The sequence below is a fragment of the Anoplolepis gracilipes genome, chromosome 13 (assembly GCF_047496725.1).
Source record: "Anoplolepis gracilipes chromosome 13, ASM4749672v1, whole genome shotgun sequence".
NCBI lineage: Eukaryota > Metazoa > Arthropoda > Insecta > Hymenoptera > Formicidae > Anoplolepis > Anoplolepis gracilipes.
Window position 1 is genome coordinate 8,004,924 of NC_132982.1, and position 25,694 is coordinate 8,030,617.

Genomic DNA, 25,694 nt, shown 5'->3' on the forward strand with positions numbered 1-25,694 from the left:
ATATTTAAATGTTGAAATTTATTAGATACTTGATATTTTCCAATTGTTTCACTTTGTCTTTTTTTACAAAACAGCATTTTATGTGTGTTATATAAATATAACTATTGAAAATTTGAATTATATATATGGTTTAATAGAATATAAGAATAATGAAATTTGCGATTCATTTCACATTCATCGAGATATTGCCTTTCCTAGAATAACCATTCAGACTACCCTTCTACGTAATCTCTTCCGGGTTGATGAATCTACCAAGCAGATGAGACATCGAGCATGAAGAAACGTTTCTGGCCTAATGATGCTCCAAAACCGCTATATCGCGGACCAGGTTTTACGTAAGACTTTGAGTTTCGGCTAAGAATAACGCCACTCTTTGAACCGCCGGTCAGAGTAAGCGACGAAGTAACAACGTCTATTTTCGTTTGCTATAATGAGAGAATGCTGATAGCGCGGATGTTTCATGGGGACGGCCGTCTAACTGATTCCGACAGTTCAGCCTTTCGACAAGCCGGAACCGTAGACGGTAGTCGTGTTGCAAAATTCAAGCACTGTCTGTCAGCTTATGGCGTGTACGTCTGTTTTTGTGTTATTCGATACTCCATGAACATATATTTATTTAATCTCAATAGGTGCTTGCACACATCTCAGAATGCATTATAGTCGATAAGAATATATCTCTTATTCAGAGCAATCCGAGTTTGTAATTCACAATGAAAATACATCTCGTTGCGATATAACATTTAGAAACTTAATATTGGAAAAAAAATAATTTAATGAAATTTAAATTATTTATTATTTATTTATTTGTTTAGAGAAGAAATTAATCGTTAATAAATATTTGAAATGACAAAATGTAAAAACTTCTTCTGAGTTACGTTTACTGATAAGACGTTATTCATTATAACATTATCAGTGAAGAACAAGTAGTGTGTCAAAAAGTAAGAAGTTTTATGAGAAAATTACAGATAACTGATGGAGATGAATTATGAATGTTTAACTTTCCTATTATATTTTATAATTTTAAAATGGATCGGGGAAATAATGCTAATGTATACGACGAGATATGATGCTAATATACTCCGATTATGCGCGTATCAATATTAAGAAAACAGACTTGCCCGTGCAAGTATTTCCAGAACACTGTTACTGAATCGTAATCGTTAACATTGTACGATCATTGATGTATTTAAAATAAACGTATTCAAGGCACTAACTTTCGCGATAAAACGAATATGGCACCGACATGTTTATCCAGATTGCTCGTTGCTTCATCTTTGAAGTATATTGCGACGAAGAGATCTTCTTGGAAAGCACCCGTTTCTTTATGACACACTTTTTCGCACTTATCTTCGATATTCCGAACAGTTTATTCTCATCTTCTTATTTCGCAAGAAAAATTTTTGAAAAGCTTGCACGTCCATCCATCACTGATCACGAAAACCTTTCATAGTCAGTAATCTTATATATTATCCTGTTACATTTATTATTAATCATTTATAATTAAATGTACCAAAATATGTATCAAACATTATCAATAGGAAATTTCGCATTTTAATTACCATATTTGTTTTATACAGATTTTAGATAATTTTATAAAAATTGTAATTGACAAATCTCGAAAATTAGAATATGATTTATTTTCTTACGGACTCGGATAAAAAATGTTAAAATACTGAATATTTCAATATTATTTTTTTTTTTTTAGCCGAGATAGATCGAAAGCCAAGTAATTTTGTAAGCCAGACACTGGTGCTATTAAAGAGTAAAACTGGGACATTCTATATAGTACTTTAATTCGTCATGTTATATTGCACCTCGAGCAACAGTCTGCGATCTCGTGACGTGAAGTGTGCGAGATAATCGAATGAGGACTTGGCAAATTCGACGCAAGTGATATCTTACGGACGAACATTCGTACGTTAAATATATATAGGATTCAAAAAACAGATCGTTGACCTGACTCTTTTTCTTACACATTCTCTTTTCGCGCCTCTCAAGGTGCGCTTATGCTCGAAACATTATGCAATTTTGCTGCTATTGACACGCGATATGACAGCTCTCTCTCTGTCTCTCTCTCTCTCTCTTTTTCTCTCTCTTTCTCTACTAATAGATTTGCGCCCAGCGAGTACGTTATCTCGACGAAAAATTGCAAAAATATAATACAATCCCGGTGATAAATCTTGTATAACACGTGAAAAAATATATTTTGCAAATCCAGCTTTCAATAATTTTTCTCAAAATTAATTAAGTTTAAAAATTGAGGAGAAGACATCTCTTCTTCTTTTTCTCACGTGTTACCTCTGTACGAAATTAAGAATAAAATGACATTCTGCCAACGTACAAATGTAACACTGATCCGAAAAAGATATAAGTATAAAAATTGTATATCGAGAAAAAGGGATGTTTTTTTACCTCTTTGTTAAAAACACAAAGTTTAAAAAAAAATTGATTAAAAAGAATAAATAAAAAAGTTTTTCAAAAACACATACGATAGAAGGTGAAATCAAAGTTTTCGCTGAAAAACTTGATCGCGTTAATATGAGACGGCGAAGAACAAATCTCTCAGCAGATCGCTCGCGATGAATTGTCCTCGAAATTGTACCTGATATCGCATTTGGATATCCGCCAGTCGACTATTTTCGTTCTTGAAGAAAACGTCCGTCTTGTATAATTCTAATAAGAATAATGCCATGCGAGCATGGTCGAAGTTATGTATTTATAGCTGAATCTGAATTCGATCCGTTTTAATTCTTAAAAGACGCTCGATTCTCTTGACAATTTTTGTTCTGATATTTTTTTTTATCTTATTAAGTCTGTCTAGCTTTATATTGGAAGACTCTAAATTTCTATATACTTCTATAATTTCTATGTATTGTTTATAGCCTTATTAATCTCATAATTAGTTCTATATATTGATCTGTCGGAACACAATGCTCTTAATTATTACAAACTACACGGCATCTCTTTATTGATCGCTGTTAATTGCTCCTGATTAGAAGATAATTAACGGATTTTTTGAAGCATTAACTATTATCCGTAAACAAAAACATGAAACAAGATATAGTATATTATTTTTCTTTGAATTTGAAATTGATTTAGAATGTATATATTCCTCTAATTGTAAGTACAGGTAAAAAAATATAGATCAGATAAATCTCCTGGAAAAGAACATTTTTCTGATGACAATTACTTATCTACCGTCGCATTTATCTAATCATTCACTTATTTTTTTTGGTTGACTTGATATTTTCAGAAAAAAAGAGAAAATCTTTTACCTTTATTAGCTCAAAAAAAGGAAAACCTTCTACCCATCATTTCTGAGCTATTTCTGATGTTCTCATTTATTAACTGTGTATTCTCTCAAAATCAGTTTATATTAAATGAACAAAAAAACATTTCGGGATTATGATTGTCTCCTCCAGGTCCTAAAACTGTTCCTCTTTAATAAATCAAAGTCCGTGCTCTCGATAATCAAAATACGGGATTTTCATGCGGTGTTTGGATCAAGCGGCTGGATGTCGTCTGTCCTCCTCTTATTTTTCTCACCGTTTCTCGGCTCCTCGAATTCGAAGGTTAAACACGAAAAAACGACGACGACATTCGCGGCAGCCGCCGGGACCACTGGCTTCCGGCCAGAGATAGGTTTTTCTTTGTTCATCGTCTCGCCACCAGGTAGCGACGTCTACGGACTATTTAAACGAATTTCCTCGGCTCCTCGGTGCTTCGTTTTGTCAGCAGCGCAGACGTTGCCCCCTTTTGAATGTTTGTTTGTTTCGCTTCCCTCTTTTACCGTCGCGTAAACGACTCTCCTACACGTCGTAGAAGGGCCCAGTCGAGAGCGGCACGTCGACGAACGACGATGCGCATCGAGGAATAGTGGATCGAAAGAGAAAAAAGAAAGAAAAAGAAAGAGAGAGAGCAGTGTGTAAGGTTTAACGGGGGTGGTCTACACCCCCCCGCAACACGTCCAAGTGAAAAAAGTTGAAGACTTGAAGACAGAAGCACTGGTAAGTCCGCGCACCATGGGATGCAGTTTGCATAGTGTTCTTCGTGTGATCGCGCGTGTGACGAATCCTCCGTCTCCGGAGAACACAGGAGGAGAAAATGCAAGTGTAGTGGCGGAAAAGTCAAGAAGGATTAACTCGTGAAGGATTACTATATCATTATTGTGATTAATTTCATTCATTGTGAATATATAATCTTGATTCGCCGTCAAAGGGTCGAGTTGCATTGAAGAATATAGTCTGCAGTGAAATTCGCAAAATTAATCGCTTGCAAAATTTCGCTCGTTAATAAATTGGATTGTAATTCGAAAATTCAGCAATTCGGAAACTCGGTAGTGTGATTAATATTAAGTCCCGCTTGTCAGTTTAGAATATATGATGGCTTTTAATTACTTTTGAATAGTTTGTCAGAAGGAAGTGTCTCTAGAGGGATACTAGTTCGCTGCATAGTGAATCTCAGATCGCTTATTTGTAGAATGCCACATGCTTTCTTTACCGTGCAGCATTCAGAAATTCTGAAATTGTGTGCGCGTGTGAATAGAGTAACATTTTTGTCACTTTATAATATTCAGTTTCTCCAATGGCTTTATTAACATTTTTAAATAACCAGACATGGCTGTAGAGAATTAGTTTCCAAAGCGAGTTTCACGTTTCTTCTACGAAAATATGAGAATTTCATGTATGTACGTATTAAAGTATCTAATTGTTGAGAACAGAAAACGATCCGATAATTTTTTAGAGATTGTGCTATAAAATATTAATAAAATAAAGGATTTCAATGAATAACTTATAAATAATATCACATCTATTGTTATTTAAAGGGGAAGGGGGGCTATCAACCCTATCATAAAGTTTAGTAATTATTTAGAAAAATATATACTTTTATTTTAAATAAATAGAAAAAAAATCCTTATTGATTACAACGAAAAAAATTAAACACAAACGATATGAAATATTAGCTTTATTGCATCAATATATACGTTACTTCGATATATTGCGATATAAGTACGCGGTTGCATAATAAGCGCTTGCGAAGCAAAATACATGGTATTCAAATCAAAAGTATGTTGTGCCATGGAAAATAAAATATTTTGACGCGTCGTAAAAACGCTTGGAAATTTCGTGCGTATAATAAGCACGTGGTAACGCATCGAAAAAACCGATAAAAACACGGTGGAATCACTGAATGTCCCCGATCGCGCGAAATCTTGTAAAACTTCGTTAAATTATAACACTCGTCATGAGTATTACGCGACCTATAATAACTAGAGCCAAGAATTCATTTTTGTTTTTGTAGGTCACCGCTGCGTTGGCGCGCACCTAAAACAATTTTCGCGGACCGAGAAATTACCTCGACTCGACGTCACATAATTTGTGCAATCCAAAACTATAATTAAACGACGTTATAAAACACCACCTGTAGTATATTACACGATGAAGAGATATTTAATGAAAATAAATCCACGGATGTTAATAAAAGATAACGCGCGAGGGACAAGGACACAATATTATTCAGCTTATTAAGCGTCCAAATTTGATAAACTAATCATGTTTTAATCTCGCAGCGGAATTAATGTTAAATGTTTTAGTGTATTATTATACGGATAAATATTTTTTCTTCTTTCTCACATTCTTTTCTACCTTGAATCATTTCTGCTTGTCGTACGATGGTATTTTTAAAAATTTCAAAGTTCATTTTGTTATCTTTGGCGATGGGTCCCAAGGCAGAAAATATGTGATGGATGATTTCATATCATATGGAACGTGCTAATGCGTGTACTGTCCGCTACGAGCGGAAATTGAAACACGCGTTTATACACGCCAACATTAGCATATGGCATATGCTATCACATCACAATAGCATAACATAAAGATCGCTATTATTAGAAAAGATTATCTCTCGATTGATGAAAATATCAAGATAAGATATGCAAAAGGTTTTTTTTTTTTTTTATAAAACAGTTATCTTTTGATTTAAAAAACAATTATGTCAAACTGAATTCACACTTGGATAAATTTAGCAAATTTACAAATGCAATACATTAAAGCTAAAATATAATAATAATAGTTTCACAGCTACTATTATATTACTCTATCAATCCAGATAAAAAGAGAAATTAATTCTTCAGAGAAATAAAATTAATTTAACATTAATATATGCATCGTCTATAATTTTGATACATTTCGAAAGATTAATCTCAAGATAATTTATTAATACGAGCGAATCATTTGGTATATCCGGGATAGTTGTATATATGCGATTCTATACATGAGAGAATATTGATTTTTCTCAAGGATGGATGATCTAACGGAGTGGGATTATCTCATATCTCTATGAAACATTCGTCACATACAAATGCAACCTCTACTTGTTTGCCAACAAACGCGCTACGTTTCTTATCCTTATGCCCCGTCCAACATGTTGCATCTCGTCTTCAAATAGATTCCACTAATCCCTACGTCGGTGCACTCACTCAGTTTATGACTACAGGTCTGCTTCTCTCACAGATGTACTTTTCGCATTTTCCGTGCTTAAAATGGAACAAATGTACGCTCATGTTTTATTAAAGGATGCAGCTTGAGAGCGCTACACGTTACAAAAGATCTTCATAAAATAAATGTAATTTACTTAATTTCAACTTCTCAATTAGTGAAATATCTTTTATTTCCTTGCTCCTGCAAAATGCTCATAAAAATATTTTAATTATTTAAGTCGTACATGCACTTCGCATGTTAAGAATTTAGTTTCGTATTACCATTATGCGTTTGCATTATATAAGAATTTTTCTTTTTTATTAATCTTTAAAATTTATGTTAATAATTGAATAATTCATTATAATAATTATTTAAAAAAAGTTTAATATTTTTTATTAAAATTTAAAGCATCCGTGATCTAGAAACTCTCTCTATAATTTACGCAGCGTGTTTGTTGGCAATTAATACTTCATATAACACGATCTCAGTAAGAAAAAAAAATTAATTCATCACCTTTTTATTCGAATAATAATTCATTTGACATATCCTTTTGAGGAGATTTAAAATATATTTGATTTTCAATCTAATCTATTATTAAAATAATAGATTGTACAATGAATATGTTATATTTTATAATTAATTAAAGAGTGCGTGCTGATAAAAAGACAGAAGAGCAAATTCGGCAATTTCCCAGACCGCTCTTATTCCGCAATATCGAAAATTAAGAAACCACCCCCTTAGATCGTCCTCGACAGGACGCACGGTGCGGCGGGCGATGCGCGGAGAGGAAGGCGGCGATGCCGGAGATCGGGAGATCGGGAGAGCGAACTGATCTCTGCCAAAATAATTAGGAAGTCCTCGTCGAAGATGTGCTAAAAACGTCCGCTCGGGCGCGCGCGCGATTTGGCCGGCTAGTCGCGTCCCGGGCGCTCGAGCGAGCTGGTCGTCCGGACAGAGTCCTCGGGAGAGCAGTCCTCAGCGGAGTACCGTGGTACCGCAGTACCACGCGACCGGTCGCCGAGTCCGTACCTTTTATCTGTCGCGGCGTGTCTGTCCTTCAAGGACGAAACTGATGTGAGCGATTGCCGCTCCGTCGAAGGGGATAGTCAGCCGCGCCAGCTGCGAGAGGGTTAGTCTTGCCATTCGCGATTCCTCAATCCTCAATTCGCGCGCGAAGCAAGAGGGGAGGGGGAGGGATCGGCAGTCCCTATACGTTTATTGTAAGTGCTAGCGATAGGAGACTAGTCGTAATAATGGCTAGTAAATACGTGATTTTTTTTCATTCAATTTTATTATTAATTATACTTGTGATTGGCGGAAAAGCTTCGTAAAAAGCCAAAATAATCGCGATAAAATATACTTTGAAGTATAGATCTTATTTTTATAATATATTAAAATTAAACATATATAAGTACATGTAAAACATATATTAATTGGCAAACAAATATCGCAAACAGTTATTTAAAATTAGAATTATATAAATTCTGCGGTTGAGGATTGAGTATCTTTCGTTTCGATTAAGTTGCTTTAGATTTGTGCGCTAGTCTTGAATGTGAATATACAAGGGATCCTACGGGAGTCGTATATGACGTGTGTAATTAACCACTTATCAGCATTTTAGCAAAACTGCCTACGTCTGACCGCGTTTTGCAACTCCACTTTTCCAGCTATCGCGGGAAGTTGACGTCCGTTGATTAAAAAGTGTATCGTGGGAATTGAATACTACGTGAATTAATCTTAAACTTGTCACAATGCATTTTAACGAGTTATCTGTTCTCAATATGTCATCTTGAATTTAGAAAGTAGCACGGATAATTAACTTATGTCTAATGAATAAACGAAATAATATGACAACAATATCTCTATATTACATCAATTATTTCTCATTTTTCTATATAAGATTTTTTAATTTTTATTCCGATCGATTGCTTGCAATTTCAAATAGCACAATAAGTATTAATCTAGAAAATATATAAAAATTATTAGGATCATATAATTAATCACTTGTTAGCATTCGACATGTTCTTCGTTTATTTGCATTGTTTTAAATATGCAAGCTATTTTAATTAATATCGCAAAAAAATACTTGAAAATTCAATATTTAAGGGAAACGTTATCGTAGAATTCGCTGTGAAACGTATAATTAATTGTCGCGTTGCCTTAAGATTTTTAATTAACAGAAATTATAACGAAAAATTAACATTTTATAAAAAGGGTAGGTGCGTGAAAATTATAGTTATAATTAACAACTTGTTAATAATACATTTTAATTAATAAATACGTGTTACCTCAGTTGTACATATTATGAAAAATAGATAAATGTTTTATTTGAGCTGTTAATTTTAAGTTAATTTTCAAGCTTCTAAATTTTCAAAGAAATATTTCAAATTTAAAAAAAAAAGATTTTGTAGCATTCAAAATATATTGTCCAATATAAAGTGTTCTAAATCGAATAACAAATAGATACTCTTTAAACCTTCTGTCTAAATTCCAAGGACAAAGGTCCAAGAAATATATAAAATACATCTTTAAACAATGTCTGAAATACCCGACGAATTTTAGATACACTTTTTAGACATCTTTTGGAGTCTTGCCAGCATGTAAGCAAGATTTTCAAGCGCTCTTCATTCCTTCACGTTGCCGCGAATTTGTAAGTTAACACATGGCGAGTTTACATCCAATAATTATGGGAAAATGGAAGAAGGGATGGATGTCAGGAAAGTGATGGACATGTGTATTTAATCATTCGCCAGCGTGTGTTACCGTGAAAAATATGAATATCCGAGGCAAAGCAGTTTCGCGGAAGCAGCTTCACAAACAGGCTTACATAATGCTGGCAAAGCCCGAATGCCGTCGAATAAGATTATTTTGTAAATCGCGCGTGTAAATCAATTTTAATCCCCGCCATCTCCTCCTCCTCGATTAAATTCTCGATAAAATTGAGCTATTTAAATAGAATACAGTAACTTTCGCTTATAATACGTTTAAACTTGACTCGATTTTAAGATGCCGCGTTAACCTTGAATTATGAGGAAAAATTGGAATCCAACATTATTGTTAAAGAGATATTTCGTATTTTACGATATCTACTGAAGGCATTAATTCTCGCATTTTTTCTCTGTTTACATTCTTATTTTTTAGTCACGTCATGACGCATACATTTATAATTCTACCATGGATTATCAGTCGCGATTATTGCTTTTATCGATATAAATCATATAAACCTTATCATATGTTGCACACAGTGATACTAATAATATATATTACATACCTTTGTTTGAATTGAATAAACATGTTGTCTCTCGATACAATGAAATATTTAAACAATCTGTCTTCTTCTTCGTTGAAAAATCAGCTGGATGATGTCGTGCGTAAGAGATTCAAAATAGAAAAGAAACGGCAAAAATTTATTTTCAGAATTTTCTCGTCACACATTCCGAACAACAATTTCTCCGGCGCGTTCGGCTCGGTTGCTACGAGAATCGAATGCCGCGTTAAATTCCCGAAAGGGTTAAGGTTCGCGTCACATTCGTTGTTGTCGGTCAACACCTTGAAGGCGGACGGCTTATTACCGCGACGTCGCGATTACGTAACACGACAACACGCCACGCGAGATCGCGTCCCGCGCCGGGATTCTTAAAATACGCGCCAAGGAAATAGCCTAGCAGAAGCCCGAAAATAACCGTACACGTCACTCTGCTCGGCCAATCGCGTTGTTCCACATGCTCGCCGTCCGCCGAGGGGCGCCTGCTAGTGAAACGCGTCACGGGCGGCGCATCGCGCTCTTAGAACACTTAGTGCATTAAAATTGCGTTGCACGATCCAATTCTTCCGGACAAATTTTCGGATAGTCCGGAAATGATCGTGGAACGTCTCGGCGCGAGTCAATCACCGATTGATCCACAAAGTCGTCGGGATTTAATCCAGAGAAAAAGGGATATTCGTTTCTTGCGGTGCGCGACGGCGCGGCTGTTGTTGCCGGCGCGCGCCGACAGGCGGCGCTGATGCTCGCGCGAGGATTCGCCCGATTCGCCAGTCATGTCAGTCTCGCGGAAGCGGAGGTCAGGTTAGCAGTTGTCGTGCTGGTTACATCGTTACGGGAAAAATGACGTGCGTCTCGTGCATCCGCGCCTCGTGATAGCTCGCGCGTGTGATTCGGAGCAGTAGCAGCACTCGCCTCGGCGCTTGTTTTTTTCTCCCTTTCCTTTCCTTCGTCGTGAACGAAGACGAGGAAACGCCGTCGCTCGTCGTCAAGTCCATCAAGTGAAGTTCGTCACGGAATAAGCATCACCACCGCCGTCATCGCCATCGCTAACGCGGCTAACCTAAATATTCGAGCGGCCGTAACGTAATTTTCTTATTCTCTCTCTCTCTCTCTCCCTCCCTGTTTCAGTTTCCCTCTCCTGTCTCTCTTCTCCCCGCCTTTTTCTCTTTCTCTCTCTTTCTCCTTCTCCTTCTCTGTCTCTCTCGCTCTACATTGACACGTCGTCATCAACGATAACCGTGTCTGTCGCGCGTAAACGCGGCGAGCTTCCTCGCTCTCTGTGTACTGACAACGCGAGTCAGGAAATACCGCCGAGGATACTTGAACGGGCGGCGAGTGCATGTCGCGAGGACACGTCACGCTCCGAACAGTGAGTCTAAACCGCGACGAAGTGCGCGCCGCGCTTCTTCCGTCGTCCTCGTTCTCGTTCTCGTCCTCCTCGTCGTCGGCGGCGGCGGCGACGACTCGTCACGCCGATTCACCGTCGTGTTTTGTAATTTCGCGAGGAGACGGAACGTCGTGGGACAATCTCTTGCGTCTCGACGACATCCTCGGTATAGTTGAAATTTATTTTTTTTCCTCTCTCCCTCTCTTTCTCTCTTACTCTTCTTACTCTATCTCGCGTCCGGTTCCGTAATACGCGATACGCATTGGATTAATGTGTGCGAGTTTTCATGTGTGAGTTCTTTCTAGTAGTGAAATATTAAATTTAGCTCTTTATTAAGGTTCAGTGTACCTGCGTGTCAAACTTTCTCATGTTTTTTTTAGCTGATTACATTGTTGCTAAGAGTGTAATCTAGAAAGAGATAGTGATGTTTGGTTAAAGATTAATTATGTACCTGAGACCGACAGTCTAGAGGCGAAAATTTGTTCGTGTTAATACATTGATTCATATATTTTTTAAACTCTTAAATATTTATTGATTTATTTTATTCTGTAATATATTTTTTAATACATATAAGAAAATTTAATTTAAATAACTTTTCTTTTATTAAAGAATTTAATCAGGTAATTAAAAACGGATAAATTTTACAGCAAAAAATATAGAATTAATTTAGAGCATAAATACAACTCAATTTTATATATTTATGTATGTTTGATGTTGTCAGATATTAATACTAACAAAATAAAAAAGAATGTATATAAATAATTGTTGATAGTGTATAAATAAGAGTCACAAAATTTTTTTTGTGAATATATATTATTGTGTATATATAAAAAATATTTTTTCGTGGCATTTTGAAAAAAAAAAAATAAAGCGTGAAGCAATTTTGTAAAAACTGTTTTACAATTAGCGTTGAATATAATTTGATAACAATATATTTTAGATTCTAGTAAATTAGTAATTCTATTGAAAACTAAAGTTATTATTTCATTGAATATAATAACAGACTTTTATTAAATGTGTAATTTATACTTTTTTTATATTTCTGCTCAACATTTGTTTAGATTAAACAATTTTTTGCAATTTAAATATATTTTACTCTATACCTAATTCTTTATAATATTAAACACATTATAATATTAAATATTTTATTTAACAAATAATTTTATTTATTTTCAGAGACTGTTAGTGTGAATGAACGTATATCATTGAGAGGATAACATTAGTGAAGCATCTACAAATCAGTAATCATGGAAAACGGCCATTGTAATACTGTGGAAGAAGTAGTAAATTACTTCAGTGTCGATTCTGAGAAAGGACTAACTCCTGATCAAGTCAAAAGAAACCAGGAGAAGTATGGTCTCAACGGTGAGTAATTTTTTTTCTAAACTTTGATCTTGAAAGATTTGATAGATTCGCGTAATTTCATTCACATATATCTCACACAGTTGAAAGATGCTCAGCACAAAAAGCCCGCAAAGCTCCTTCAATATTGTATAAATTATCACAGTCTATAAATCATTCATGAGTTACTCGTGGCATTTGATTTAGATTGGTTTAAACAAAGTCAAGAAGTAAAGGAACTCTTGTCTCTTTATCATTTACTCCGTTTTGTGGAAAGAGAATCACACTCATTGATATATAATATGTCTCACGAGCCATATACTGTGTGTCTGAGAACTATCATCGTTCTTCAAGATTATATTTCACGCCAAGTTTTCCTCAATTACACTAGACTCATTCCTTGCGCAATTAGTCACTCTATAACCAACTTTTAGCTCAACATTCACAGATAAAAATTTTTATTATCAGTTAGCACTCTTGACTCGATTTAAAATTATTTATTTTTAAATGAGAAATCGATTAAAAATTCGCATAAAATACACAGATGAAAGATACAATGTTAGTTGTACGAGAGATGTATCCTGTATGTATATGTACAGATATTTATTTTATCATATTATGCGTAGTACGCGCGAGTACGATAATTACGTGGCGCTTATGAAAATATATAATCGCGCGTTCTCCATTCGCTACCGGGGTCGAGGAGAGTCGATGGTAAAAGTCGCTTTATCAGCCTGGTATGTACGTCGACGTGTATGTGCCACGCGTGTTGCCTCGTCCCCACTATCGGCGCCACCGCCTGCCACTTCCTCATACACGTGTTCGAAGTCTGTAGTTTTCACTCAATGTTCATTACGTATGTATCGTTTGTAAGATCCGGTTGTAGGATTGTTTTTCAACATTTCACTACGACTATACAATACGTAAATCCGCGACTACATACGCACGTGAACACCATAATCCGCGTGTATATAAAATTATCTGTTTATAATCTCTACGTTTTTATTATCGATTAGCACTTCTGACTCGACTTTTAATCGTTTGTGTTTAGTTTGTGAAAAATTGATTTTAAATTCACATAGATTTAATTCGGACAGTTTGGATTGAATGAAAAAAAATATTAAAAATTCTGTGAATAAACTTGTCGCGAGATACATCTCACAGATAATAATCTGTCAAATTTTTTTTTTAACATTTTGTGTGAGAGAGAGAGAGAGGGAAAGATCTGGACTATTAATAAGATTAATTTGAACGTCTGATGCATCTCTCTATATATCCCTTCGTTTCGGAAGGACTTGAATATGACGTGCGTATCTGTCGATGCTTTACAATAACGTAATCGGGGACGTTTAAATCATCGGCATTCCAATTTCCGTCGTCGACACGAACCACTCGATTGAATCGCTATACTGTGTATATATATATATATATATATATGTATATGTCAAGAAATTTCTCGCGAATTTGTGCTGACGAAAATTCAACCGCGTTTGAAATTTGTAGAACAATAATTCTTTGCAATAGTATTCGAAACTATTCTTAATTTTTTTTTTATAATAATGTTTGAGATTATTTAACATTTACAATTAACACGAACAGCGAATATAGGCTAGTAGTCTTTTTATTCTTTGTTATACAATTTTTATTTTATGTAAAATGATTTAGGGAGAATGTTAATTAGAGTTTTATGTTAATGTGCAACATATGCGATAACAATTATGCAAAATGTTATGAACCATAGATGAGATATTTAAATACACTTTTATTTTTTTTCCAAACATTATTGCGAATAAGTTACATAAAAATAACTTAAAAAAGTGAAAACAAAACAAAAATTATTAATTTTTAATGAAGGCTATTTTATAATCTTATTGCTTTACAGTACGGCACAGGTTAACTCGGAACTTACGGCACAGGTTAACTCGGAACTAAGTTTTATGTTTCCCTGCGTATATTATAATTTAATATAAACTTTAAATTGCAACTTTGTCTTGAGATTGATTTTTTAGACCCGTACCATAAAGTTAGAGATCCCGTGTTATAGAGTATTAGACTGTATTATAGAATATTTTTTATCAGATATTAACATTTTGTCTTGAAATTAAAAATTAGAAAACTTTACACAATAATGTACAGTTGATTGAACAAGTCGATGAAATTTCAATACGGTTAACTTTGTAACTTTCGTCAGCTGCGAAGTCCCGCTAATTCCGTCCGACAATCGTGCGGAGGTGGAAAAGCGAGCACGTGTCTCGTACAGTTTATTTTTGCGTAACACGTCGCTAGTTAGCTATCGAAATATCGGACGATTCCCCTCTCGAGTCTCAGAGATCGAGTATCTAGAACTTCCGATAAATAATCAGCGTGACTATAATGGTTGATTGTAAGATACGCTTTTATCTGCCCTCCAAAGATTTCCGTATAAAAAATTCAAGTTTGTCTATTACGATTTGATTATAAGAATGCGATTAAAGTATATTAATGAAAGAATGTAAATTTAAAAAAAGCTTATTGTTAATGTTTTTGAATTTTAATTCCAACATTTTTATGAGTTTTGTTCTACTATTTGAATAAACTGTTCTTTAAGCAAATGAGAGACGAAGTTAAATAAAACTGAAATTAAAATTAAATCAAAAATATTAGTGCAGAATTTTAATTAGAGAAATGGGTATGGAATTGGAGACGTTTTCCTCATTTTATATACAAATAATAGAAATAAATTTTTACTAAATAGTGTTCTTTATATAACATGTATATGTCGTAGGCAAATGATTATTTTAGGAAAATAGCTTTTGAGTAGGCAAATGGTTATCTGGCTGTATTGTCAGCCTTGGTAGTTTCTGCGCTCTCAAGTTTTGTTACATTTGTTTATGGGGACGGAGCTTCGCCCCGTCCCCCTGTGCACTCTATCCCCTTATGCTTAGATGGGAATCTAAGCGTTCTTTTCCAAGATGTACTTTTTAGTACGTACACGCCAGATAGCATTTGCCTAGTCAAAAGCTATTTTCCTAAAATAACCATTTGCCTACGACATATACATGTTATATAAAGAACACTATTTAGTAAAAATTTATTTCTATCATTTGTAAAATAGTCTTTTCGCAAAACATGATCCAATTTAATCTCTAGATTATTTGATACAAAACAAAATTATCTCTTTTATTGAAAAAATCTTTTTAATAAAAAGTTTCTTGCTTCTTTTTTTATATAAATATTTCTTTGCTTTTTAAATATAAAACACGGCATGTTTGTAAACAGTAACTTTTTAGAAATTATAGGATGGACGAAATGTGTTAATTATAATTCACACTCATTATCGTTGGTTCTAAAATGCATCATCGTGTGTATGCCTACCTACACGAGATTTTCGATGTTATTCGCGTGTATATTCGCAGTAAACAATACGCAGAGATTACGCGGCAGAGCTACAAAATAGGCGAGTGCGTGGCAAAGTATCGTCTTTCGTTTACGAAAATAAAATACAGTAAGCAACAAGAAAGAGAGAAAGAGAGAGGAGAATCCGTCGGTGGAGTCGAATTTTATAGTTAGACATTATCTGTCGCTATTTTGACGCTTCTCCATCGTTGCGAGGTGATACAATTGTTTTTAAATAACATAGAGTTGTTTTAGAAAAATGTAGCATAACTTTTTACTGCTAAGAATTTTTGTCGGCTTGAATGCGATGGAAAACGCGAGTCTCGTCGCATAAATGTTAACTTTAAATGTTTTAACGGTTTGTTTTGGAATTAAAGTTTTTTAAAGTTTTATTCAAATTAAATATTTAATTTAATTTGATTTCAAAAATTTGTAGAGTTGAAACACAAACACAACAATTATTGTGTTGATAATAGTCTTCCAGAGTTTGACTTGTAGAACATTAAAATTCCGGAAAAAAATGCATGTTATATCGAGGAAAAATGGTTTCCAGATAATTCAAGATTAATTTAAGATTAAACATCGCAGAGTATAGGTAGACTGTAATCATTTTTTTTCTTGTGAGTACGCATCCTGCAAAGTCTACTTGATTAGCAAACGATTATTTACCGACTTGCAGCAAACATTTTCATACGTAGTATCTAACGTGATTGAATGGCCTTCGTTATTTATGTACATACTATAATAAATTTATTCTCTTCTGGTGGAATCAAGTTTTTAATATTAGTAATGATACGTTAACGCTAACATTAACTTAACGTTATTATTATCCGTATATTGCTCAATTTTGAAGTGTAAAGGAACACTATGAAGTTTCATGAGATTTATTAATTTCGATCTTGTTAATCCAATTTATACAAGAGATGTCTCTAGTAAATATATTGCATGCAAAATTTATATAAAAAGAAAGGAAACTTTTTTATATGTAGTGTAAAATTATCCGTACTTACTAACGAACTTAGAAATATATCAGATGTTGGACTCATTTAAGTTTTAGCCTTGAGAATTAGTTGCAGAAAATTGCAAAAGCAATAGGTACGTGCACGTAACACTAAGATTCGAATCGATCCGGTAAATGCGGCTGTGTCGCTGTGTTGTGAGTTTGATGGATAGCGTAATTCGATTGCACGTGGCCAAGCGTTGCATCTGGCAGGCTACATGCAGTAGCATGGTGATTGGTGCTAATTGCGTCAATAGAAGAACAAAAAATATAATCTCATTTTAGATAAATTCGATTCACGATCAAAGTCGATTTCCTCTGATCAAGGATTTTTTTTGAAGCATCAGTTTAATGCATATGAAATCTAAATTTAGCAAATTGAAGCGTTAATTTTTACACGTAAAAAATAAACATATTTTCGTATAATCAATTACTATTATATTCATTATGTTTAAAACGGGCATAATTTTTTATGCGTACAACATTGTATGTCAATTTAAAGTAAGAAACATAATAAACGTAATAAAATTAAAGAAAAAGAGATATTTTTGCGGTTGAAAAAAAAGTCGCGAAATTTTGCTAACCGAATTTAAAAAAAAAAAGAGATTTTAAAAAATATTAAGACATCTATTTTTTCATTCGAAAGATAAAATTAGAAATCAGTTCATGAGTATTTGATCAAAAATATATTCGTACTCGTAAAGATTTGGACGTTTGTTTCGAGATAATGTTATCTTCTTTTATGAAAATTTTTATGGTTTCTATTGGATAAGTATAATAATGAGCAGACTTCGCATTATGATAAAGGAATTGCGTAATAGATGCACCATCTAAATTTTAAAGAATGCTGAATTTATAGATTCTTTTTATTTTCCAACATCATTATTTGCAGAAGAGTTTTTTGTAAGATTATATAACACGTACGAAATGTGACAGGCTTTATTTATTACCGATAGATGTAATTAATTAGTTTGACATTTTAAATTTGTTTTGAGAGAACAAAAAATGTATTTATCATGAATTTTAATATTATTCTTCCAGTATTTTTCGCAGAAATGTCAATTATGAGCAATCCTAGAGAAAGGAAGGAATTCCGGAAAGTTAAGAATATGATAATGTTGTTATCAAATTGTTTATCAGCTTTTTTGTTGTAATCTGTCAGAACTAATAATTTTCTACTTCCGAGATGACACACGCTCGACTGATTCAACGATTTTCACTATCGATATTGCTGTTATAAAATGCTGTTTAATTGTAACTAATCTTTATTTAAATATTTTTTCTTATTTTTTACTTTTTTTCACATGATGGCAGAATTCCGTCATCATGTCACAATTTATTATAGATATTAATGTACAAATGTTTTTAGAAAGTTAAATTATCATTAAATTGATAACGATTGCGCTATTAGAAGATTCTAATCATTATGTATGTTTTTTTATTTGTACAAGGACACATCGATTTAGCATACGTCAATCTTAATCCACTTTGTCACAAACGAGGAATCTACAATTGAATTTGAAATCAATGTTTTTAGAAAGTTAAATTATCATTAAATTGATAACGATTGCGCTATTAGAAGATTCTAATCATTTTGTATGTTTTTTTATTTGTACAAGGACACATCGATTTAGCATCATACGTCAGTCTTAATCCACTTTGTCACAAACGAGGAATCTACAATTGAATTTGAAATCAATTCAAAGAAAATCACCTGTTATCTGTGTAAATATACATAAGCAATTGATGAACATCAGACGATTCAGAGATTCGTATCGATGATATCAATTCGCGTATCGGATTTACGGATTTGGATTTCGCAAAGAAAAAGTGTAAAATAAAAAACACGGGATGCTATACGCGAAATGATAAGCGTTATTCGTTATCGTTGAAGGTGCGTGTATCGTGATACTGGTATTTACACCCGTTCAAAGATAAACAAATTCTAGGTAGTTACACAGTGATCCCTCTAACTCGCTTTTATCAAGATGCGGCCGAAGAGAATTTCTCGACGAGTAATCGCGCGGTAAACCGCACGCTACAGCGATAAAATGTCGTCGCCCACATGAATTTGCATTATCAACGGATTCGAGAGACTTCCCAGCTTCTTGAGACTAAGAACTCGACCGCGATGCAGTCGTCACTGTGTATCGTATAATAATAAATACCAAGGGTAACCTGTCGCGCACGAAAATTTCCATGTACTTTAATTTATACACTAATGTTCGCGTTTACTTCGAGCTACGAATTCGAGTGTTTCCACGAGTGTACAACATAAACTTTCAAGTAGCTTTTCGCGTCTCAACAGTTGAATTTTCCGTTTATAATATTCAAATCGCAGTGTTTACTCAATTATAAGATAAAATTTTTTTTTTATTAAAAATATAAAATATTGGATAGTTATTAAATTAATTTATTAAAGAATGTGATTAGCATCCTATGAAACAAATAATAGTGATCTATTTTAAATAGTGTATTGAATCATCTCGATGCTTCTAAGTCTTATTGCATTATTATCACGATTTAATATAGGCTTAATATATCTAATTGTGCAAACATCAAAAAGCTCAGTTATTGTATCGAATTTATAGACATGAATTAAAATTTGTCTTCAAATATACTATACTAATCACGATGATTCTCGAATATATATTTGTTTTATGCGAATGCATTATTCACACGGATTTAAAAGATTTAGATTCCGTGAGATACGCCTGTGATATTTCCGATAACCTTGTACCTCCCATCACGAGAAATCCAATTTCGATGCATAATTAAGTATTAATATTAATTGCTAATTTGCTCCTTTCGAATTTATTGTAGTAAAACTAAATGTTAATGCAATGCTCCTTCGATTTTAAAATATTTTTTAAATTATTTAATATTGTAGATAAAAACAAATTTATTACTTATTGATAACTTAACAAAAAGATCGAAAAGTGAAGGTATCATTTTGCAACACAAGGATAAATACAGAAGTACATAAAAAATTAATCGTTGTGATTATAGAGAGAATACTAATATGTTTTTTTTTTATAAATTACTTTGAAAATATACTTTAAGTCGTTAACTTGCACGAACATTACATTTGAAAATAATATATCTTAAGAGCAATGCAGGAAACATTTTAATATCACAATCAAAATCTTGTAACATTGGAATTTGCAACGTCCGATTTTTTATCTTTTTAGGTCATGAATTAATTGCCGATTCAACACAGTAACGAATATTTTTAATTAAGAGAAATTTCACGTATAGATATCTTCTACGTATATCAGAATTTTATTACTTTTTAACAAACTGCACAATTCTTTTCAATTTTTTAATATCGATTCTTTATTAATTAAAAGAAAAATTTGAAGAAAAAAATAATATATTTGTAATTAAAATAATCAAAATTATAAAATAATTGGTAAAGAAAGAAATAAATAAAGATATAAGGCTACACAAAGCAATAATTTGATGAAAATAAAACTTTTGTTTGCAATATAAGCAATTATATTTTAATAATAAATAAAACCAAATTTAATAACAAAAATAATGAAGAAAGTAGAGCGAATGACGCTCTGCGGTCAGATTGAAGGCTTACCCCATCCGAGAGTTGTATCCGATTTAACTTTAATCGGTTTCGCGAACAAAAATATCATCCGGTTCGCGCTTGCATTTTGCACGGCGATATAATTGCATTTCTTAACACCTCTTTAGACTCTTTGTTTTGCGTCGTGCTTTGCGAGTTGCGAGTCGCGTACGAGACACCTGACGTGGACAACTTTGAGCGTAAGCAACCACGTCAGAGCAACGTCGTTGGCCAATCCATTATTAATGAGCTGGTCGTGAAGAGACGTTTTCACCAGCAGCGCCTTCTTCTTTGCTTTGCGAGCACGCGAGTTTGTATAGGAAACCTGAAACACGTTACGATGAGGTAATTTAAAAACATCTCGACATCCACATGCGAAGATAATATTTTGGATTAATTTATTATTATTTTAATATCAAATGGAAATGGATACCTTAATGTTTATTTTAGATAAAGAGAATATAGTATGAAGAGAACATAAACATATACAAAAATAAATCTTGATACTTCTGAAAGTAACTCCCTTTTATTTTATTAAGAGAAATCTAAGTACTCATTTTGGGGAAATATAAGCATTTCGTGCAATGCTGAATAATATATATATATATATTTTTTTTTAATTAACCCAGTCTTTTTAAATGAAAATACTGTCACATGAAAAAATAAAATTATCTAAATACAATTTTTGTTTTTTTTTTTATATATACAAGCATTATCACGAGTTAGAATTTTTTATCGGTCCTCTCAATACAATATTATAGGTACTCAACTTCACAATAGAAACGTTTCCTAAGGATCACCTAAGGGTAACTTATTAGTTTTTGAAATCTTTGTCACGATGTTACTAGATTATAAAAAAGTAGATCTTTTACAAATCGATATGTTATACACTATTTTATAAAATTACACTAAATTAAATCCTTATAAATTTTGCGACCAAGACATTTTCATCAATTTATGTTTTCTTATAAATTTTGAATTATATCGTATTTATAAGTTTCCTTATAGATTATCAATATTTAATTTATATTTTACAACTTGCTATCATTATTTGACTTTTAACGTTTACTGTTAGAAAAACATCTTACAAAACTCAGAATTTCAAATTTAAATTTTTAAAAATCTATTTCTTAATTTTTTAATTGTCCTTTAATTGTCAAATTTTCTTATCTCGCTCACAATTCTTTTCATTTTCAATTAACACATTTATACTATTGTTATTGCACACAAATGATGTAAAGTTCAATTAGAAAAATTATAAAACAAACAAATTTATATAATTTGCGATAATATAGCCAATCTTAGATTACATAATGAATCGCGTCTTGCTTTACTTGAGCTACGTAAATAGCCGCGACAGGCAAGCGGCTGCAAAAATCGCTCAGCGCTTAATAAATCGCGCATGTGTGGTGAAATTGCATTAAGAGTTGACGCGACTGAGTGAGGTTAATTCATTTTAAGGTCGCTCTTTAAAGTCGCAGCATGCCTTGATATTTAGCGTGCTTGGGCGCGTTGTACCCGACTTAAATATCGCTTCACATGATTATCCATTTAATTAATTTATTCGATCGATCTTCATAACTCTTTTATACAGTTCGAGAGAGTCATGTTTATTATTATTTCTTTTCAATATTACGCTTTCTTTATCATTCGCTCGTGATTACACGGAGAAAATTTTATATTAATAATTACTATGGTATGTAGTAACCGTGGACCATTAGGAACATTCCAAGTTAAAATGGTATGTTAAACTGGAAAAATTGATGTAATTTACGTAAAAATTATATCAATTTTTCCAGTTTAACATACCATTTTAACTTGGAATGTTCCTAATGGTCCGCAGTTACTATATACCATAGTAATTTTTAATATAAAATTTTCTCCGTGTACAATTTGTCGTATTGCGTGATATGCGTTGTCTCGACGTAGGAAGGAAGTCGTGAAACTTTTTCAAATCTATATAATTAAATTATAGAATGCAGTTAATTAACCTTTTATATTAAAACTGTTAAAACGCAAAAATTCTGAGAGTCGTATTACAAAAGCATTTCGACGTGTCATGTTAATTAAAAAAAACGATGTTTTTGATTAAAATTGCATTTTCATGTTGCGAAAGCGTTTCAATTTTTGTAATGCTGATTAAAACAATTAATTTTGATTAAAATACACATATCGAACAAAAAGAAGTTTAATTTAAAAAAGATGATACTAGAATTTTGGAAATGAGTTGTAGTATAAAAAGAATCATAGTCTTTTATAAAAATGCTATAAGATTATTAACACATGGGATTTAATGTGTAATCGATTTTAATTTGTAATTAAATATATAATTAAATCCGAATATAATTCGCGGATAAAATATATAAAACGTGTTATTTATCTCATAAAAATAACTATGAAAGAAAAACCTGTACAGAATGGTTGCAAAATAGAATTAATATGCAAGGATAAGTGTGGGCGCGTCTGTTAGATAAGAACTATAAGAAGTCCAACAAAAACTGTCAGTGGAAATTCGCAAACACTTATGCTAGTAAAAGTTTACTGTGTGGTCTTGTTGAGCACTCATTACCAAGTAGCGTAACCAATCGATGCTAGAAAACTTCCATTCGTATATTTTCTAACGGAAAACATTTATCTTAAATTACAGGCAATCTTGATTTCTTAAAAAAGTAAATTTCAAAAATGTATTAGTTAAACATCGAGTAAGTGTGTTCCGACGTTTCAACAAATTATCTTATCTATTTAAGTTTATATATATATATTAGAAATTTTAACACACATTTTTCGCGATTAATTTTTTAAGTAACTAAAATTGTAGTTTTTATCGATAAATTAATAACATTTTTTATTTCAAAATATTATATTGGTTTTAAAATTTCATTTCTCGAGATGGCAATTTTATATATATATGCCAGAAATAAACATTATGCAAAATTCAAAAACTTTGTTCTTCTTTAATGCTAAATTTAATTCTTTCTATTTTAGCTCGTTTATATGACATTTATATATGCAAACTACATTTAAATATAATCTCATTCTTCTTATATGTAATACTAAGAAGGAAATTATCAGACTTACGTGTATTTAATTCTTAAAATAATAACAAGATAATAAAAGATTTTTAACTTTGTTTGATATAAATGAGTGTTACGATTGTATTAAAAAGAAGAGATTGTATTCGCGTACTTGTGAATCTAGCGATATGTTACGATTATATCTGAGCGCAAAAGAATTGAGAGTTTTTGCGTAATACAAATGGTCGGAGTCGAGTATGCTCAAACAATACTTGTTTTATCTTCTCTGCACACGAGTATTACCTTCGCATGACACACAAATAAGCACTCGGTGTGTTAATGTCGCTCATGTATGAGCGAACTGACGTTTCATCCATTGCAACCGCAGTTGCAGATTAGTTTCACGGATGACCTTAAACGAGAAAACGCATCGTATGTATACAATACATTCCACGTATGTCGCAGAATTTATCTTCCATCTCCGTGTTTAGCTTCCACTTGTCACTTGCATATTATTCTTGATAAGTTCATACGTCAAATTGCCATGATAGTGACAAATGGAACGAGCGAAAGCAGAAGTAACATGTTCTTACAACAATATAATTTATGCGTCCTTATTAATTTTCGCGTAAAATATCTTTTTTTATTTATGTTGAATTGTGTTGAAATATCTACACATATCTTCTTTCACATAATTATCTTTTTTTTTTTTTTTTTAATAATATGCCACAAAAGACTAAACGCGTTTATTTTTGCTCGGACTTGTTCATTATTATCGTAATTCATAGCATTTTAATGAAACCGGCCAAGCGTCATACATATTAATCGATTTCACATGAGTTCTTGTGAATATAATTTATCATCATTCATGTTTCATTTATTTAGAATCGACTAAAAAGCTAAGTAAATTAATAAAATTTAATGTGATATTACACGACATATATTTTTAGAGAAAAATTTTTAAATATGCGAATTTGCGTGTATATATAAACGAAGGCGTCAAATAGTCTTGGAGCATTTTGATACTTTTACAATTTAGTAAAATTATGAAAGTTGAAGTTTTAGAAATGCTGATAATTATTCTGATTGTGAGACTTTTTTATTATGACAATGTGAAATGTACAAGTGCAATATTTTATAAAGAACTCTAGAAAATTGCATAACAATTTTCATACCTATATGCGCAAAAACAGGATTTTACGTGCGAAATTTTGTTTTGTGTAGTTTTCTTCATATGCGGTACCATTTTTTTTCATTCCAGAGAATTATATTTCCACAAATTATATAACATCAACATTATGTAAATAGGTACAAAATGTTTGCATTTTTTCATAAGAATGTTCAGATTTTTTTTAATATAAGAAAGAATTTTACTTTTTCACGGCGTATCAAGCAAGTATTTTGAAATATTTATGTTTTACGTAATCTCCTCTCTCTCTCTCTCTCTATATATATATATATATATATTTATTTTTTATGCATATATTACAAAATATTTATTTTCTTAAAATATGAAAATACAAATCCATTAATGCAAAATTATTATTTTTAAATTAAAGTGTACGTACATTAAACTATTCTTCTAAATTACTTTATATTTTAATGACACTGAAACATATAAATATTTTACATCACAGTCACGTAAACCGAACGTATTTGCACGGGATCCGTCCGAGATTTTCAGATTCGTCGAAATTCGGACGCGTACTTGAACCGGAACTTACTCGTCACCTCGTAACTGATCACCCCCCTTCCGTCTCCGGCGTAAGTTCGCGGGCTAAAGTTAGCACGTGCACAGAGCCAGCGGCGTGTCGTTCAATGCACGACGACGGATTTGTTTGTCGCACGTATCCATCGGCTTTGTGCGGCCGTTCACTGTCGCGTGATAAATCCGTAGCCCCGTGACGCTCTCGCACGGCACGGGGCGGGGGGGGGGGAGGAGGGGGAAAACTCTCTGGCTTTTTCCTCGCACCTTTTCCCACCGGCTGTCCTCGATCGTGCCCGTCGCGTTTGCTTCCGTCCTCCAGCATGATGACGCCTCCCATAAGTAACTCGCCGTGTATGCGTAAAACGCGATCGATACGCCGTGCCGGAAGGATCGCATCGAGGATGCACCCAGGGATACTTAGGATGTTGCGATATTATTGAGCAACGATAGCCGTCTTTCGCAATATCGTGTTATATGTTTGATCTTAGAGATCGGAATCGATATTTCAAAGGGAATTCTATAGAAATTTCGATATCTCGACGCTGACA

At 33.0% G+C, this 25,694-nt stretch overlaps 1 protein-coding gene and 1 long non-coding RNA gene across 7 annotated transcripts in view; one reads left to right on the forward strand and one right to left on the reverse strand.

Moving 5' to 3' along the window:
* Window positions 1-3,706: 3,706 nt before the first annotated feature.
* Window positions 3,707-25,694, forward strand: part of Serca (ATPase sarcoplasmic/endoplasmic reticulum Ca2+ transporting SERCA) — a 46,543-nt gene continuing 24,555 nt past the window's right edge. For 2 of the 6 annotated variants that reach the window (XM_072904837.1, XM_072904838.1), the window contains exons 1-2: window positions 3,708-4,007; window positions 12,308-12,496. In XM_072904837.1, coding sequence (XP_072760938.1) covers window positions 12,379-12,496 — 118 coding nt within the window. In that variant the 5' untranslated portion in view covers window positions 3,708-4,007; window positions 12,308-12,378. Of the gene's footprint in view, window positions 4,008-7,419; window positions 7,700-10,528; window positions 11,298-12,307; window positions 12,497-25,694 lie in introns of those variants that run through there. The other 4 variants (XM_072904833.1, XM_072904836.1, XM_072904834.1 and 1 more) reach the window with 4 other exon arrangements.
* On the reverse strand, window positions 20,437-25,244 carry LOC140672585 (uncharacterized). The gene is made up of 2 exons (XR_012047921.1): window positions 25,163-25,244; window positions 20,437-20,749 (listed from the first exon to the last, which is right to left on the reverse strand). It is a non-coding gene; the product is annotated as an uncharacterized lncRNA (long non-coding RNA).